Here is an 18,889-nt window from a genome sequence, read left to right as displayed (position 1 = left end):
TTCCTGTGACACATAATAATGCTTGGAATTTTTGCATGCCTCATTTGTTTTTAGATACCATAATATGGCTAATAAAAATACAAAGTTATTCAAATGTTCCTATGTTGGCTGCCAAGATAGCAGGGGAGTCTTCACTGTATCAATACAAGAAAAGTGTAAATTAAGAACTACGAACACACAGAGGACATTCAGAAGAGAAATGTGCTTTGTTGTGATGTATGAGCCCTGACATGCGTGTCCAGTCTGCTTCGTTTATTATACACAAGTGGCTGCAAAAGTAATTGCATCAGGAACAAGGGAAGTAATCAAATCCAGACTTGTTAATTCTGATGGTAGTGCAGCATTCTTAGCACTGTCTTCTCATTCAGCTACATTTATCTGCCTTGAGTGCAGATAGTTCCTGAATTAATCAATTTCATTCTTAAATGGTATACTTCATGAGATTAATGCAGCTAATAAAGGGATATGTTTTGAAAAAGGGGAGTAAGCAGTGATAGATTGGTCAAGAACAGGTGCAACAGGGAAGGAACTAAGCCGCAAGCCACTCATAAAGTCTAGAATGTTCCTTAAGTATTTTTCAGACTCATTTTTTACCCGCAGCTAAGCCTAGTGTGACGAGTTTCTTCCTCAGAAAACATAACGGTTGCACAGTGGTACCTGAAAAAGAGCTTACAAACTTGGGATCTTTGAATTTCTGTCATGGATTCACATACTTCCACAGACATTAAAAAAGAGCAACATTTTTTCAGCTCCCTTGCTGAGGAACAGTCATGGTGTGTCAATACTCTATTAGTTTTGGGAGCTTACCTTAAAACAGTTTCAGCAAATTTAGCTTTAGCTAAATATACAAAATAAAAACAAAGAAACACAATACGACAACAATCACTAAAAAAAATGAGTGATGTGATTTGTCGGTTAGGCTAGAGGTTCCCGATTCTGGTCTTGTAGTACACTTGTGTATGCTGGTTTTTGTTTCATCTAGGCTGTTAATCACCTGTCCTAATTGCTGCCAGTAATGGATTTGCTTGATTTTTTTAGTCTTTTTGTCTGCACTCAGGTCAATATCTTTGTACAGGGGTTCTTGGGATCCTGGAGAACCCACGTGCCTTCTAGTTTTTACTCCATCCCACTTCCTAATCACAGACTAATTTATCTAAATGTTCTATTGGAGGAAATGTTAAATATTTGCTTCCTGGACCATGATTGAAAAAGAGTTAGACTATTCAGTTATAAAGGACAATTACAAAAAACTGCCTTAAGGAAATCATCTCTTTGCAGTGGTCTTGAAACCGACACCCAATTTGTGAAATTCAAACACACAACTGAGTACTGAAGAATAACAAAACATAGGCAATAGTCTTACACACATACTGTAATAGATAGGTAGAAATGAAAGAAAGTGATAGATTTAATCTGCTCCTGGAGTTAAACAGCTTCAGGGGAGAAAATAGAGCTCTTTTATATAAGGGATTGGTTGACATTGACATTTAATTGGTTAAATTTAAGTTATTCTTCCTATTGTTAAGTGCATACCCAAGCATTTACACAATGCTTACCATAGTAACAAACATGCAGAATGTGTTACCAAGACAAGAAATGAAAATACTAACAATGCATAGTGTATTTTGTAAATAAACAATGATACATTTCCTGATTACTTGGTTACTAATAACCTGTCACTTTATTTCACACTTTTCCAGAATACTAAAAGAAAGAGAATAAAAGAACTCCTTTTACTTAAACTCCTTTTCAGATTCACAATGTGCTGAACAGTAGCACATACAATATACTGTACAACAGAAGCAAAATGAAAAATAAAAAAGTATATTAAAGTGGTTTAGAGAAAACAATGCTAGAGTAAGGCTAGATTGACACATTAAAATCTGAAGATATTTAAAGATATTTCTTTAAGCACATTTTAAAAGTGCTGTCAGTCTCAGAGCCTCTAACAGACTTTGGCAGTGAGTTCCATTTCCATGTGGTGCTGCATACAAAAATGCTCTGTCACTCAACATGGATCCTGGTCTTTGCTTGAGTAAAAAGGCCAAAATCAGTGGATCTAAGGCTGAGAGCTGAACTATACTCACACAATACATCTTTAAGAAAATATGGAGCAAGACTATTCAGTGTCTTATAAATGAATTTTTTGCAGTCTTCCATCACATTGTGTAAGAACCTTGGCAACAGCCTTTCATTTTCAAGCTGCACAGATTCTCACAGGAATCTCTACAGTCTCTACCCTTGAAAGGAGAACACCTGTAGCACACACGTCTGCACTCAGATGGGGAGCTTAACGATGTTCAGTCTCTGTCTACAGCCATGACCTCCTGGCTACTAGGTGACTACTCCTCCTCTCAAGCTGAGTGTTGCACATACTGAACAAATTAACTGATCACAGGATTCCACTCCTCTGCTCGAGCCTCGCAACGCAGCAAACTCAAGCCAAGCTCTCTGGATTATTTGTGACATGAATGATAGCAGGAAATGACTTTCTGCACAGCTATGGAAAGTATGTTTTCTTGTCATTTTGTTGGATTAATTATATAAAATTATATAAAAAAACAATAATTTTCAGCATGAGTTGTTCTGATGATACCATTAAAAACTGTTAATGGTCTACAAGGATACATTCAAATACAGTGTGTTCTGTTAGTATGAATACTGCATATAACAGTACTTAAATATAGTACTAGTAGTAATTGACATAGTATAGTATAGTCAATTTGTATCTTAAATGTTAAAGTAACACATTAATGACATTTTAGTCCCAAACAATAAAAAACGATTTTGGATTCAATTGTATTTATTTAGAATTTATTATCACATTTGATAAATATTAGTTGATGTGTATTCTGCTGAAACCCTTTCTCATAGAGGTTGTAGTTTGCTGTATGAAATAACTGGTGAAAAACAAAAGCATCAGTGGTAAATGAGAGGAAGTCTCCAGAAACTTCAGGACACATCATGTACAAGGTTAATTAGAAACATTATGGGACACGAAATGCTGGAAAATATTCAGATGCTATGCAGTCCATTTTATTCAGTGTCCTGGTTTAATTCCACTTTAGCGCTACAGTACCTAAATTTATTTCTCATTTAACCTGGTGCTAATCTTTAATACTGGACAAGGGATTCCTTTTTCATTAAATGTGCTATAAAAATGTAAATTATTATTACTGTCGTTATTACACTGAAACAGCTGTAGCAGACTGCCCATGGCAGAGCAAAGAGGACAGGTTATAGTTACAGTAGATCAGATTATTAAAAAAAAAACTGTGAGAATAACGTAGGGTTGTGTGAGAGGAATGCTGACATGACCATGAAGAACTCTCAGCTGAGGGAGATGGCTGGGCTCATACTGATTAATGACTTGCAGATGAAAAAAGGGGAAATTAGAACCCTTTATAAGCCGATGTTTTCTGAATTCTCAAACAAAAGACCTCTTCTTGTGTGTCCTTTAAAATAAAAGGAATACAGTTGTTTTTAGTTCATGGGCAATCTGAGGATGGATTGACTTACCACAAGGAAGTTGCCTGTTGACCTTAAACCCTGAAGGGGGCTGTGACAACAAGTCGGGACAAAAATGTGGTCCAGCTCCATAAACAAAGTAGAGGGAGGAGCTGAAGAAGACAAGGTCCTGTCTAGACACATATAAAATATAGGAGGGCTTTGGATCAAGGTAAGTTTCTGAGGCAAACAAAGCCAATTTTTTAACACATACTATTGCTAATTTATAGATATTATCAGTGACAAGAGGGATCCGGTTTAAGGCTATTTTCCTGTGCATACTAGAGAATAAGAATAATTGAAGTCTCAGAAAATCAATTGCTAATTTATGCTATACGGTATTTGCCAATATCAAATATTTATACCGTTGACTGTCAGATACAGTAGCTTAGATATTGTAACAGAATCATCGTATAGGTACTGTGATATGAAGGACCTGTGTACATGAAAACCATAGTTCTTCTATTATAAGAGAAGTGCTACTAAGCTTAGGAAGAATCAACCTGATGCTTCAGCCCTTCTAAACCTGGGTTTGGTCCTTAACTTTGGCTGTTCTACTTTCCCTTGAGTTATTTGAATAGTCTAAATCCTATTTAGTTTTATTCAGTGGATACTGTTTGTCCAAAGGTTGGGAAATCTTCAACAGTTTGGCACAATAACCGGTGATGATGATAACTTTCCATTTATAACCCAAATAGAGTTTATTTGAGTTATAGAGTATATTTGGGCTCTTCTTTACCAATAGAAGTTTATCTTACCCAAGACTTTACCGATCTACTACAACGGGAGTAGACGCTCTCAGATCTGTTTCAGTTTTCTTTTATAGGAAGAGAAATCGGCTATGGTACAAGCATCAGTGATTTCTCCAACAGCCCTGTGTGGAATGCGCACTGACAAATGTTCTGTCATCTGTAGTGACCTCATTCAACGGTCTGACTTGAGCTCATGGCTCCCGATTCCTCCACTTCATCACAGTATCAAGGACTTACTTTTACATTAAGCTCATCCCATAGGCAGTATTCTTTGTGATCTCACCAAGGTCAGATCACTCACAAAAACAGAACACAGTCTAGACAATTCATGATTGCTTCATAAAAGCTTTATTGTAAGATGTGTATACATACTGTTGTAGGGATGAGTGTAAAACTGAAATTTCACTGTTTAAGCAGAGATGTACTGTCTATTCTTCACTTTGACATTGCATGGCACTGAAAAAGAGAGGTTATGAGCGCAGATTTTGTAGGTAAGAAAACAAACATGTCTCCTTTTCACAAAATAAAGCTTTGCAAACAGTCTTCCTAAGGCTTTAACATGAGTTCAAGGTGGACGGATTGATTAGATAATTCTGTTGAGTGTGATTCAATCCATAAAAGAGAAAATTAAAACATGACATAAGCAATTTCATTGACAATGAATCAAACAAAGAAATTCCCTTATCTAGAAGAAGCAACACATCTGTAGATATCTTTTTTTTTACCATGCATGGCTTATTTTTTCTTAAATTACAATTCACAGAATAACACTGCTATTTCGCCTATATTACACTATACTACACCAAAAAAAAAACAAACAAAAAACTTGTAGCATGACATTTACACAATTTTACAGCATTTGTCCTTCTGTATTTGTTTCAAAATACTTTTCCGTTATAATTTTACATTTTGTCGTTTTTTTTACATTTCTCAGCTTTCAAGTGAGAGAAACTGTCTGAAAACAGTGATTCTATTATTTTTTAAAGAAATTCATGCTACAAATGGAAGATAAGGTGCTAGACAGTAACTACTGACAGTAACTACTGCTATTTACTAAATCTGTAACTCTTCTCCTACTGTACATGAAGAGGAGAACATACCATAGTGCCTTGGTTAGAGTAGGTAATGTGTCCAAGTAACATGGGCATTGTGCTGTGAACTGTAATAGTATGAGTAGCTGTTTACTAAGATGTTGTTACTTACATCAGTAAAAATCTGAAAGGCTATATTAAGATTTAATATCTTGTTCTCAACAACAAAAAGGAACAGAATACTTTAGTGAATGCCAATTGTTTAAAAAATTCAAGATGCTGTCTGTCCTGTGGAAAATATTCTAATGGTCTAAATTGTGGGTCGTGTATATCATTTTTGAATTGTTACTGAAAATAGCAGCTGCCCAATTATTATTCCATAGCCATTATATTACATGATATTACATCCACATTTGTTTCCTAAACAATACATTTCAGACACTTCTTTTAGAAAGGCACAGAAAATTTTGAAGCCCATCAATACGTTAATACATGTCAAAAAGCTACTTCTGATTCCTTTAAATAGTGGTGATTTCCAGCATCTTACAATCTTGCAATGGCTGCTAAAGGGGAGTAGAGTGTGGAATCTCCACATTTTCTCCTGATATTCACACGATAAAATCCTAAGGACTAGAGGTTCTTCTTCCAGCTAAGTTTTTTATACTGCTCTCCAAGAGAGCCACCTCATAAAATGGAATACAAAGTTCTAACAAACATCCTGTTTGTAGCATGAGTTACATCTCTGTTATTCCAAAACACAAAAGTTTTCTTTTCCTGGATTACATTTTCCACAGTCAAAGAATCTGGAGCATTTACTAAAAGGATGTGCAAAGCTAATGAACCTTCCCTCTTGTATTTCTTCAATACATAACACATTCTAGAGGTACACTGTCTCTGGTACAATGTTTCAGAGGCAAGAGTACAAATAATATCAGCTGTCATTTTAAAAGATAATGTGTAATATCACGTTTTCAAAAAACTGAAAGAAACAGAAACAAAAGAATTTAACAGAGGATGACAAATTCTTAACGGGTTTTGTAGCTGCAGTCCTGTTCTGACTATGCAGTATATGGATGTAAAAAGCATTGTCAGTGTTAAGAGCACATAGCTCAGCAGTCTTATCTCTTTGAATACATGATCAGGAGAAGAACAATACAGCATATTGAATATGCATGTCATTGTATTATCCAGAAAGGGGCCACTTTTGCATCACGTTATTTGGCTTCTATTAGAGTTGAATATAAATGGCGTAAAACACTTTTTTTAAAGGAAGCAAACTGGATACGATAGGAAATCATGCAGCTATCATAAGACTATCCATCTTATAAACAGTAATCTTAATCATACTCTGCCTTTTTTAGAAAAGAGGAGATGGTGAAAAGAAGAATGCACAATGAAGCCCCATGCTGCAGAAAAGTGACACTTGGAGAAACAGATACACAATAATCTCTGTTCAACCTTGTCTATTTATATTTGTGCTTTTACAATTCGTACATCCATTTCTTACACAATGTTGTAAATAATTTTGATTTCCCCATCTGGACAATCAAATTTAATGTGAAGTAAACCCGATAAAAACTTCCTTTTGGTAAAAAAAAAAGCTTTCCTTTTTTACCCCTCTCCTTTATTGACTTCTGCTATACATCATTCACTGTCCTTCTGCTCAGACTTCCCTCTCTTCACACAATATATTAATTCATTTTTCCATAAAACCATCTATATTTAACTTAAACTCAACAATCACCATAGCCTCGTACGCAAAGCCAACATTATCTCTTCTTCTAGCTTGATAAAACTGCAATTTCACTTTAGCTTTTATTAGCCAAGATGCATGCTAACTGACATTTTTGTTTGTAACAGGCATGTTTGAAAACTTCATTTGAACTTTAATGAGTATAACAATACCTCTATGCCTTTAAAGTGTAAACGTCATTTTTATATGATTTTTACTTTCATTTATCCTTCTCATTTCTCTCTCTTTATACAGATGATGGAACAAATTACTTCTGAAAGGTCTGCAAACCTGGTAGTTACTACACCCTCTGTTCTACTGTACTGTAGAGTTCTATTGTGGCTGTTCCTCAAGGTTAGCATGATATTGCTAAGGTGGAAGATAATGGATTAAATAAAAAAAAACACTTTGTACTGATATTTTATTATGACAATCACTACAGATAATTCCATATTGAATGTTAAATTTTAACTGTGTTATACAGTTGTAAACCATTGCTGGCAATGGAAGAATACCCATTTTTAGAGAAACCCTCAGATACTGGATCCTCCTTAATTAGTTTAAAATTACATTCTTACTACAAAATCTTCACAATTCTCCACATTCAAAATGTATTTTCTTTTCAGATAAATCTTTGCTTTCTAGCATTCCCACATTAAAAGTATTACCTGTCAATAGCTGAAACATTCATTTACTACAGTATGCTACAGTACTGTATGAGTAATACTATAAAATTGCAACCTGAAGTTAAGTGACCACTAATTATATAATGTTCTTTCTTGTTAAGATGCAGAACCATTCTCTTTTTAATTGCAGTGTGTTATGGGCTACTACATTTCTACACTGTTACAAAATAAATAAGATTTAAAAACATACAAAGAGATTTGTATTAAAATGTTCAAGGTGTTAATTTCCAGATATCAAGTTTGTGAGCTTTTGACAGTCACTGTAATACAGTAATTCTAGTTCAGGCTCAAAACCACAATGGATCTAAGCCTTTTACTACAAGAAATATTTCTCCTCTTTAAATACATAAGCTCCCTCCATATTTTACTTACAAAGGAGTCTTTTATTGTAGTATCAAGTAAAGAAGTCAGGTTGAACACTGTGCTTTTGTCTATCCTGTGCCTTAGTCTCGATGCTTGCTTTACGCTGCAAACCTTACATTTAAAAATAAACAGTAGACTGCAACCCAACAAGCATGAGTGCTAACTAGCTTGGGGAAAGGGTGCTCTTCACACTGACAAGGCAAATATTACAATTACAAGAGTGGTCAACAAACTCAGCTCATATGGGAGCAATTAACACAACAATGGGGATTTTATACTTCCCATATCAGCTTAAGCAAACAACAACAAAAAAGAAGCCATATGTTTTCAACCTATAAAGTACTCAAAAACAATCCTGATGTATGCAGCTGTCAAGTGTTCTAGTGCTGAGCTGTAACACACTTTTTATTTATTTTTTATTTTTCCAAATAATGTTGTCCCACAACAATAACATGAGCTCCAAAGTGATCAAATGCTAGGTGGTATGGTTTGCACTCAGCTGAAAGGCATTTCCACAGCAACAGTTGACCCAGGTGCTCTTTGTGTTTGTGGCCTGAGCCATTGAAAGGCTCTTCACACCTGCATTTCCGAGGTGCTAATTAGTCCCAGTGCCTTGGCCTCCTCTGGCGTCAGGCCACTCTTTAGTGTTCTTCTCACTATGGAAAATGGAAAAAAAAGGTAAGGGTCTTAGAAAGCCAAAATGTTAGATTTTTTAGAACAAAGTCAACAGGACTCTTAATTTATCACACATTCCCCTTTCTGAAGCTGAGTTTACTCCCATTCAACATCTCCAACAGGGTTCCAATAGCTCAGTAGTGTCCTGTGAATTTTATTACACCAGCTCTCAGTTTCATAGTTGGTCTAATTATTTACTTAACAGCTCAATTATGTTCTAACCTGGCTCTGAAGTGTTTTACAGGTAACTGTACCCATAGTGAGGTGAATAGTTTTACTGATCAACTGTAAAAGAGCTTAAGAAAACATCCTAGATATACTGTATGTCTAAAAAATAATTAAGCAACTCTCATCTCCACCTCTCCCTTTTACATGATTTTATCAAGAATAAATAGCAATGATGGGTGGCACGGCAGTGCAGTAGTTAGCATTGCTGCTTTGCAGTGCTGGGGCCCTAGGTTCAATTTTGGACCTGGGCTGCTATCTGCATGGAGTTTGTATTCCTCCTTGTGTGTGATGGTATTTTCTGGGTGCTCTGGTTTCCTCCCACAATCTAAAGACATACTGGTAGTTTAATTGAATCCTGGGAAAATTGGCCCTGTTATGAGTGTGTGCACGTCTGTGTGTCTGCCCTGCGATGGACTGGTGTCCCGTTCAGGGTATATCCTGCCTTGTGCCTGATGCTTGCCTGTTCCTTAATGGGATAGGCTCTGGCTCTCCTGCTACCCTGAACTGGATGACGCAGTAAGAAAATGGATAGATTAAATAGCAATCACAGTACATTTCATAACATTTTAAATTTTATCACTGAGAGTGCATTCCTGTTTACTTAAATACTTTGAGCTATTATAATGCTTCAGAATCTAAATACGAAGAGGACATCCTTGTGCAAAAAGCATCCCTTGACAATCATAAGTTCTTGAAATCTGGCAGGACAGAATCAGGCCAGCATCCAATTGCTTTTAAATGGTTTTGTGGAAAAATATCTGGTTCATAAACTGGCAAAACATCAGACCCATAATATCTTTTTTTAAAGCTTCAGACTGAATTTTAGAATCTAATGAAAGCTAGAAAAGACAAAATTTCTTTTGAGATTGTGATTTATATCCCAAGTTCTAGCTAAAGTATGGTTTAAATAAAACTCATAATGTAGACTACATTTCACTGAAGAAAATAAAATGAAAACAGAAATGTGCTTCAATATGAGAGTAAGAGTTTTCAGCAGAAATTGTTCTTAGTCAATTTTCCCAGTGATGCTCTAGTGTTGCTAGGTTCCAAATGTTGACACCTAAAGAATACTGTGGAGAATTCTAGGTGATTAGCTGACAAACACATTGGGTCTCCTATGTTATTAACCTACTTTACTGTAGGTGTAGGTTAATCAATCAGTATGGGGGGGGGGGGGACTCTGATAGTGGCAGGCAAGAGTTTCATACTGTAGCTAGGTTATTTAAACACAGGTAGTCAGATGATTTATATCTGTATCTAAGTAAAAGCATCAGTTAAAAAAGCAGATGTTTTCTATTTTCTTTTTTAAATTTAGAATTGCCAGTTATTTTGTGATATGTACCATACCTGCCCAATTTGGAATCACCAATTGTTTTTGTTTTTCACTTCTTGGCTCACAGTGATAAACTCTGCAACCCCCGACATGAGGAGAAAAATTGTAGACAGACCACTCCAAACCGCACACGTTAGTGACCTTTGTCCTTTAAGACATCACAGGCTATACAGCCATGTACAGGAGGTTCAGAGACAACTAGAGGAGAGGTGAAAACAGCCAACAGCACTGTAAGGCTGTAGGTGCCTGAGGTTTCTGAGGCTTTCATTTTTGAGTAGGCTGAAGAGAAACAGTTCTCTCAGTTTGTAAATCCTTCAGCATATTGAATGAAATGTGTGAAAAATGCCAGATTCTATATATGAAAGGGCCATGCCTTAACCAGGGAGAAAACAATACAATGTCTAATTACTCATCAAGGCAAGAAGGAAAAATCTTACATATCAGTGTATGTTGCATTTTGCAGTCAAGGGTGTTTTTTACTTCGTTTAAAAAAACAGAAGAGTTTTTTGCCCTGCTGGCTTGTTAAATCCCAGGAACACTATTCATTGGAGAAGTCTGTCAATGCTTGCAACACATGGCAAGACAGACTGGTCAGGAATTGTCAAATAACTGTACATTCATTGTTTTTTTTTAGTCCCAGATCTGAATCCTATTGTTTAGCAAAAACCCACCTGAACAGTAACTTATGTTTGTACATATAACTAATATCTTATATTTAAATACACGGACAACACAGTGGTGCATTGGTTAGCATCTTTGTCGTGCAGATCTGAGCCTAGGGGGTGCTACCTCTGTGGAGTTTGTACTGTATGTTCTTGCTGTGTTCCTCTGGGATTCCTCCGGGTTCTCCGGTTTGCTCCAGCAGTCTAAGAGCACACTGGTAGTTTAACTGGCTTCTGGGAAAACTGGCCCCAAGTGTGAGTGTGTGCGTGCACAGTATGTGTCTGTGTTTGTGTGTCTACACTGCAATAGACAGGCCTTCCCTCAAGGCCAGTTCTAGTCTTGAGCCCATTGCTTGCCAGAACAGGCACTGGCTCCCTCTCTGCCCTGAATTGGAAGAACTGGTTAGGAAATGGATGGATTGATTTAAATACACCTAGGAGGCCAGTTGGCTCATACTCAAATCATATGGGTCTTCAGTGGAGTTGTTCTGTGAAATTAAGACCATATGATCATAAATAAGGTTACAAATAAGGGTAGGGGGTTTGATCCATATTGCTCATTTGATCGCTATTAACATGCCAGTCTCAGATTGTCATACAGTCACTTCTTGAGGTTCCTGAAACAGCCAACTTTAACAGTATCACCTGCTACTTTGTTGAAAGTATTCATTGCACTTCTCTTTAATGCAGCTCTTTAATTTTAACTTGTCAGCACAAGATCTTATCTCATATTTGAGCTTAGTCGATAATAGGTGCTTTTCACATTAACTTCATCATCACTCTTACATTAAAAGCACTTCCCAGCTAAAGACACTTATGCAGAAGCACAATGTTTAAAGTAATAAAACAGGCTTTTAATGTATCTTGATTTATTCAGAATTAAAAACTGTCATGCAAAATGGGACACTTTAAATGAGGTTTCACAATTGAAGGGGATTTTACAAGAATATCCATTACAGAATTCCAAAATTGCGAGTAATGAAACTTGACCTACAGGACTTCCTATTTGCACGCGATCTCTTTCTCTCTCTAGGCACAGCTCGTTGACTTGGCACTTGGGTTGCAGACTTCACAATCCGCTCCATGATCTCGTCTGCTGCATCATCCGTTGCATTGGGTGAGTCGTCATTTGCTGTATTCCAGGATCCAACGCGGCCTACAAAATAAATTCCTGAATCCTGGGCACATTGAATTTGTAGGATCATAGTAAAGAACAGATGTACAGTAGTTCATATGGCATAGCTGCAAAAGGAATATCAGTTTCACTACAAGAAAGAACTATTCTTTCTTCTGTGTCTATAGTTTGGCATTGCTTGTTTATCACATGTAATCTTATTACATGTAATCTTTACAATTGTTCTAGTAATGAAAATGAAAGATGTTAATTATTTTCAGTGCTGTAATGTATGTGACCTTAATAAGAAGTGATATTATGTAGCAATTTACATTGGGGAGAGAATCAAGTATAAATTCAAAATCAAAGATGCTACATCTATGCTGAAAACATTAATAAAAACTGCACTGAAGAAGTCATTTGTTCAACATTCCAAAAAAGCTTTCAAACAAGGAGATAAAGTATTTAAGTATTCATTTAAAGTCCCGTGACTTTCAATCCAGTTGTTTTATTTTTAAAATTTTATTCTGGAAATGCATAACAATATCAGTTGTTAATAGAAACGGACGTGAATATTGGCTGGTTTTGGAATCAAAAATATTCCTCTTGGAATTTTTCATTGCTTCCAAACTGTTCTTTGTTCTTTAATTCAAATGATGAGCAATAATGTGGAAAAAAGGTGTAGTACTAGTAATAACAAGCTAACATGATCACTAAAGCTATAATGTAAAGATATAATATAAAGCTTTAATATTATTAAACAAAAATAAATTCTGTTCTTTTAGGTGAAAATATCCATTATCTGAGAAAAGTATAAATGATAACATTAAAACTGATTTTGTTTTCTTACTGGTCCAAGCACCAGCATGTAACACATAAACAATTTCACAAAGAAACAGAAGAAATAATTAACTGCATGTGTGCCTTAAAAAATGTCACTTAATTACATTGGGGAAACAGATCTAATCCAAACTTTTTTGGGATACGAGCCTAATCCTTCATTAAAAGGATCCCTATACATTCATTATCCTATGATTTTAGAGTGCAGGACTACAAGCACTCTACAAGGCAGGACTCACCTTGACTGGGACAATATAAAGACACCAGTCACACAGGAACACTTAATGTTGCATTTTTGGTGACACTTAAAGTAACCGACTGCAAAGTCTTGATGAAATCTGATTACATAATATATCACACCTGGCCTATCCCAAGACTTCAGTTGACATGGAAACAACACACAGATAAAAATAATCAGCACTGGTCTGCAGTGTAGTGTGAGCAGTGTGAATGTGCGCTTGTGAAGCCTATCTTACCTCTGCTGGCTCGGGTTCGAGTGCGTACCCCCAGGACTACAGACGTGCTGCTCTCTCCACCCGTCACACTGCTCCTCAGCACGGCCTTCATGTTCTCGTGCTCAGCTGCATCCTCGGCATACTGCAGGCCCTGTGGCTGGCTTGGGCTGCTGGCTGGGGCACTACAGAACTTCCCAGTCTGTCAACAACACACCACAGACACATAATTTGCCAAACCCTGCTGTTAATTTTTGAAAAATAAAAACTATTGCATGCCTTGTAAAGGCCAAGATGAATCTGAATTCCCGTCCTGGCAAACACAAAAGCATCAAAAGCATTATACACGTGATCTTTGTTCTCTCAGATTGTTTTACAATCCATCCATACAGAACAATTACTAGATTAGTCTGCAATAAAATCTGATATTTTTCAGGACTCTTTCCTACTTCATTATCATTGTGTTTTGAACATACACATTTTATGCAATATTAAAGATAGATGTCACGCATAAATTGGTTACATACAGAATTTTCTTTAAAGTCTTAGATCAGCTACAGCATGTTTTAAATGGGGAAAACAGATTTCTTTTTAAGAAGCACTTTTATTTAAACAAGTTTCAAAATAGGTTCTTTTAACTGTTAGTAAGAAGGTTCAGGGTCCTGAATGCATTAATTTAAGGCAGTTTCATGATTGATCTGTCCAGCAGCTTGAATTTCCAAAGAATCCAAAAATCCATTGCAAACAAATTAATTTTCAATTGGTTTAGAAGATAGCAAAAGAGTACAAGACATAAGACTACAAAATCACCCAGATGATCACAATATCTTTTCACATAGGTATAGGTCCATACAGGAAGATTTTTCCAAAAGAAGGAAAAAATATATATAGTGGTGTCTTAAGAAAACAAGTAATCATTTTTTTAATGATTCATTTAATTTAGCCTGAAGGTTTGCCCTGTTAGAACTAGGCCAATTCAAAAATATTATAGGAATATTAACCTCTTAGGAGATGGCATAGTGACTAGGTGTAGTGAGTGATTAAGATACTGAACTCATAAATGATGGATTGTGGGTTCAAGTCCCTGCTGCCGATACTGCTGTTGTAACCTTAAAGGAAATCGCTAAACAAAATAGAGGCATAAATACACCTAACAATAGCTCAAAATATTTTCATTGTTTAGTTGTATGTTCCAGAACACTATCGTAATACCACACTCCCCATCTCAAAAATCAGTCCTAAAGCCTCCAGAGCCACAAAAGATGCCTTACTTTAGTAGAAGAAGTACTGCTAATGACTTTTGTTTATGAATCGTGTACATAGCAATGTTAATGGACATACTAATTGTTTACTGTTTGTTTGTATACTTTGGGATGGGAAAGACAGGACAAAAATTTTCTCATAAATGAGAAAAAGGGTAACATTTCTCATTCATAAATTCGATCAGGGTCCCTTGTTCCTTACTATTAAATACTGTATACCTAAAGCCCTCCCTTGTGGATAGGCCTAAAATATGTAAATACAACAAAAAAACACAACAAATTGATACTTGATACTCAGTTTCATGAACTGTATTCAGAAATGCCTCAGTGGTGTTAAACCACCTCAGAAGAAAAAAAAATTAAGAGATGGGGTTAAGCTTAACAGGGTAGTTGGGATCTGTTCAAATACGGAAGTGCGTGCCTTTAAATAGTGACCTCACATTCGCTTTATTATACCACCTGGAGATCTAAGTAACACGCACTCAAACCCCCTCAAAGCAAAGAAGTGACCGATAAAGTTACTTAGACTTTACATACTCATTTTTATGCCTGAAAGCTATTGTTAAACATATCTCCTGAGCAGGGATCAAATGCTACCTAACAGGATTAAATTACTCAGCCAAAGCACTCTTTAATGGGAATCACCTGGATAAACAGTAGAAGAGTGTTTATTTACCGGGCCTTTGGGTAAACAGCCACATAATTCTAATTCTTGCTAATTCTAATATCATTACTGTATAGTCCACAACTAGGATAAGGGTAAGTATTTTTTCAAAAACACAGACTGAACTTCAATGGACCAGTGGCAGCAGTCTAGCCTCCTGTAATATGATTCGATGCCTTCGTAATGATTTCTGGGTATAACACAATTTTCTCCAGTTGTTTGTGGAATGTTTTTAAAATCAGTCATAAAAAGTTCATGGACTCCTTTCAGTTAATTTTCAAAAAAGGAACTACATCTGATGTTTTCAAATGCAGCTCATACATGGTGTGTGTTTCCTTGTTGCAATTTATTGGGCTTCCCTGTTAGATTTTCAGGTTTTGTAGTCAGTAAATGGATATACTTAATTCCTTTTCAATTTCAATCCCTGAACCACCATAAACATCAATTACATGAGACAGAGTAAAGTATTTGATACAGAAAAATCCTCTTTTTCTATCTGTTACTACATTCGGAAGGAATTAGACACGCAAGTGCATTCTGAACATTAGTTAAAAATTGTGTGTATTAGTTTCATTGCACTATTTTCTTAAAACACCAGAAGAGAAAATGATAAGAATTTCCCACTTATAAAGGTAACACTCTTAAAAGTATCAAATGTTGCAGGTATTTGGGGATTTAATTAAAATAATCACAGCAAACAAATGTCCACTCAGTATGTGCCAAATGCAAAGAAAAGGAAAGCCAGAAGACAAAAAAACATTGTGATGTTTCATCAGGTGTTAGAAATAAACACTTAGCACACAAACACGCAAAAAGCAATCCAGCTCAGACTGGTCCCCATGACAACCCTACCTCACTTTCCTCTTCATCATCAGTCTGGAGGAAACAGAGCAAAGAGGAAATGGAATGAAGATAGAAGAAGAAAGCATTAAAGACGTAAAGCAAGTTACACAGCATGAGGCGGGAAAGGATGACAGACTATCCTAACTAATTCTAAAATGCAAGCAGACTTCATATGAGTATGTACAAATTGTGTGTCTTGTGTCATAAGAAGAGATTCATTTATTATAGATACGGTTTATTTTTCCTTTGCAATAGCATGCAGAGGTTTTCATATTCACACAGTGATTAAATAAGGGTTCTCTGAACTCAAACAAGGCTTTCGCCAAACCAAACAGATTGTAAAGAATGAAATGTTTCTCTCAGATTAATAGGTTTTTATCATTACTTAAATAACTATTTGGCAGAGGACAAAATATTTCTATTTCAGAATGGCATTTTTTCTTAGATACAGTGTTTGAAATAAACACTCTAATTCAAATCTCTGGTAGGTTGGTGATTTAATTATTCACGTACATGATAAATGCTGAGAATACATACCAAGAAAGAATTTACCTTACATTATTCAACCCAGATTCTCACCTGGGTATTTAACAACTCCATTCATTTGATAACGATAGGTCTCACAGTATAATGGCCACAGAAAACCTCCTAGATTTCAAGCAGTAATTCCCTCAGAACACTGTATCCCTGGCACAGAATGCATATGCAGTTCTTGTTAATATACTTTTTCTTGCTGTTCTTTACTGAATTGATACACAGATCTGCTAAATAAAAATGGTTTTCTCTCTATGTAACCTTTTTAGAATCTATTAACTTCATTTATTTTTTATTCTTTAACAAAGCTTGCTTATCACCACTAAGATATACTGTAGCATTCAGTGCAATTCAGCCAAAGCACCAGGGTTTTCACAACTACTCTTGCAAGCAATAGAAAAGGCCATAAGATCTTGATCAAGGAGTCTTGATGTCATCTGAAGGACAGCACCTCCTATAACACTTTGTCCCAAATCAGAATACAGTGGCATTGGTTGAGAAATTATGTTCCAGAGAAATGTCATCTGTTTTTCTACACACCTTACAGTCTTCTCAGATCTGATGAGTCAACAAATTCCTGTGACCAACAACAGAACACAACTATTTCTAGACCTACTAATTTGATAGGTTTGACAGCTTTTTCATAGCCTATGGATCTATGTTATATAAAGCTGTATTTAGCACCATATTTTTAGTGGTGGGATAAATGTTTTTTAATAAAAATTCCAATGAGAAAACAAAGCAGATTTGGCATTTCTTTCTGGAAGGAATTGAGGAAGTTCATGAGGAGGTAGCTTTTAGTATGTGGGCCACATTTGTTCTCAATTATAAGCTATAATTATTAGCATTTTTTAGAAGAAAAACTGAATTGAAAGTGTAATTTGCAGGACTTAGTTTCAAAGAGAATTTGCAGGGATATTTTCATCCTCCCCGAGGAAACCTTAACTTTTTTTAAATGAAAGTCCTTTGAAACTATCTTGAAAGTTGGCAAATTACTGGAGAACCTCTCGTTTTATTGAGGTGGATATGAAGCAGAGTTTGCTAAAGGGTTTCAATATTAAGGGAATTGTGTGCATGTGTGGTCCTGGTCTTAACAACAAGGAGAAGCTGTCAGTCTTAGTTTAGTTAACTCTAGTGATCCCAATCATTCTACTCAATTACCAGTCTGTTCAATTTGATTTTGTTCACTGTTCACTGAAGTAGCATGCATGCAAGACAGCCATGGAGAGTGGAAAAAATCAAGCCTTTTTGTTAAACACAAGTTGTTAATTAATGCTAAAACATGGTAGTGAAAAATTGCAACTTCCAGAGCCACACTATAAATGACTTCAAATGTCTAAATTTAAAATGCTCACAGCCTTGATACAAATGACTCTTCTGTTATTCTGCTCTTTCCATGTAAATACATCCAAGTCACTGTTACATTAATGCATGGTCACAAAGTCTGTGACCCATTTTACTCTGAGCAAATGGTCCAGAACTATCTTCTAAATGTCAAAGACAGTGAGAGAGAGGTGCTTTGAACAGAAGCAAATGCTCCTGAGCAGAACTAAATGAACATGAGGAACAAAGAGTTGACTGGATGAAGATCTGAACTCTTTTTATATCAGTAACCACTTGAAAGTGATTACTGTGAACCCTAACCAGTTCCCAACACCAGACCATACAACCCTGTTAGAGTAAAGTCTTAGAATAAAAGATAAAGTCCTTCCAGCAGAATGCAAGCAAGTGACAATGCAAGATTCAGACTTACGTCTGTGATCATTTTGCCCCTGGTCTTGTTTCTCTCGCGGTGGTTGGCTCGTTTCTGCTTCTGCTGTAACACTCTCTCCCGTGTGGTGCGGTACTCCAGGGCAAATTCACTCACTATCTTACAGAATTTGTGAATATTGACCTCTCGGATGGCATAGGCAGGGTGTCCCAAGAACAGGAGAAACGCATGAAACCTGAGTTAAAAACAAAGAAACATCTGAATAACCATTTGTTTCTGTTCTGTCTGAATCACTTATGCATGTCTCTTGTCATACAGTATAAAGTACAAAAGGGATCTCACACAACTAAACTATTAAAGACATCTGCTTGGAGTACAGATCTGGGACATCTCTTCAGCAGACTGTTGCTGGTCTATGTTTCTGCACTTTACCAAGCAGCAGCAACTCCTCTTTTCTGAGTTGCCTCTGATCTTGTAGTTAGAGCGAGAGCATCAGCAAG

The 18,889-nt window shown here is 36.1% G+C and overlaps 1 protein-coding gene across 3 annotated transcripts in view; it reads right to left on the bottom strand.

The window, feature by feature from the left end:
• Positions 1–4,591: 4,591 nt before the first annotated feature.
• Positions 4,592–18,889, bottom strand: part of fhod3a (formin homology 2 domain containing 3a) — a 246,692-nt gene continuing 232,394 nt past the window's right edge. For 2 of the 3 annotated variants that reach the window (XM_088929080.1, XM_088929082.1), the window contains 5 exons: positions 18,432–18,624; positions 16,154–16,177; positions 13,400–13,577; positions 11,964–12,125; positions 4,592–8,727 (listed from right to left, as the gene is read on the bottom strand). In XM_088929080.1, coding sequence (XP_088785206.1) covers positions 8,645–8,727; positions 11,964–12,125; positions 13,400–13,577; positions 16,154–16,177; positions 18,432–18,624 — 640 coding nt within the window. In that variant the 3' untranslated portion in view covers positions 4,592–8,644. The remainder of the gene's footprint in view (positions 8,728–11,963; positions 12,126–13,399; positions 13,578–16,153; positions 16,178–18,431; positions 18,625–18,889) is intronic. The other variant, XM_088929081.1, reaches the window with a different exon arrangement.

The sequence above is a fragment of the Atractosteus spatula genome, chromosome 12 (genome assembly GCF_055471065.1).
Source record: "Atractosteus spatula isolate fAtrSpa1 chromosome 12, fAtrSpa1.hap1, whole genome shotgun sequence".
NCBI classification, from domain to species: domain Eukaryota; kingdom Metazoa; phylum Chordata; class Actinopteri; order Semionotiformes; family Lepisosteidae; genus Atractosteus; species Atractosteus spatula.
This window is presented reverse-complemented; position numbering and strand designations above follow the sequence as displayed.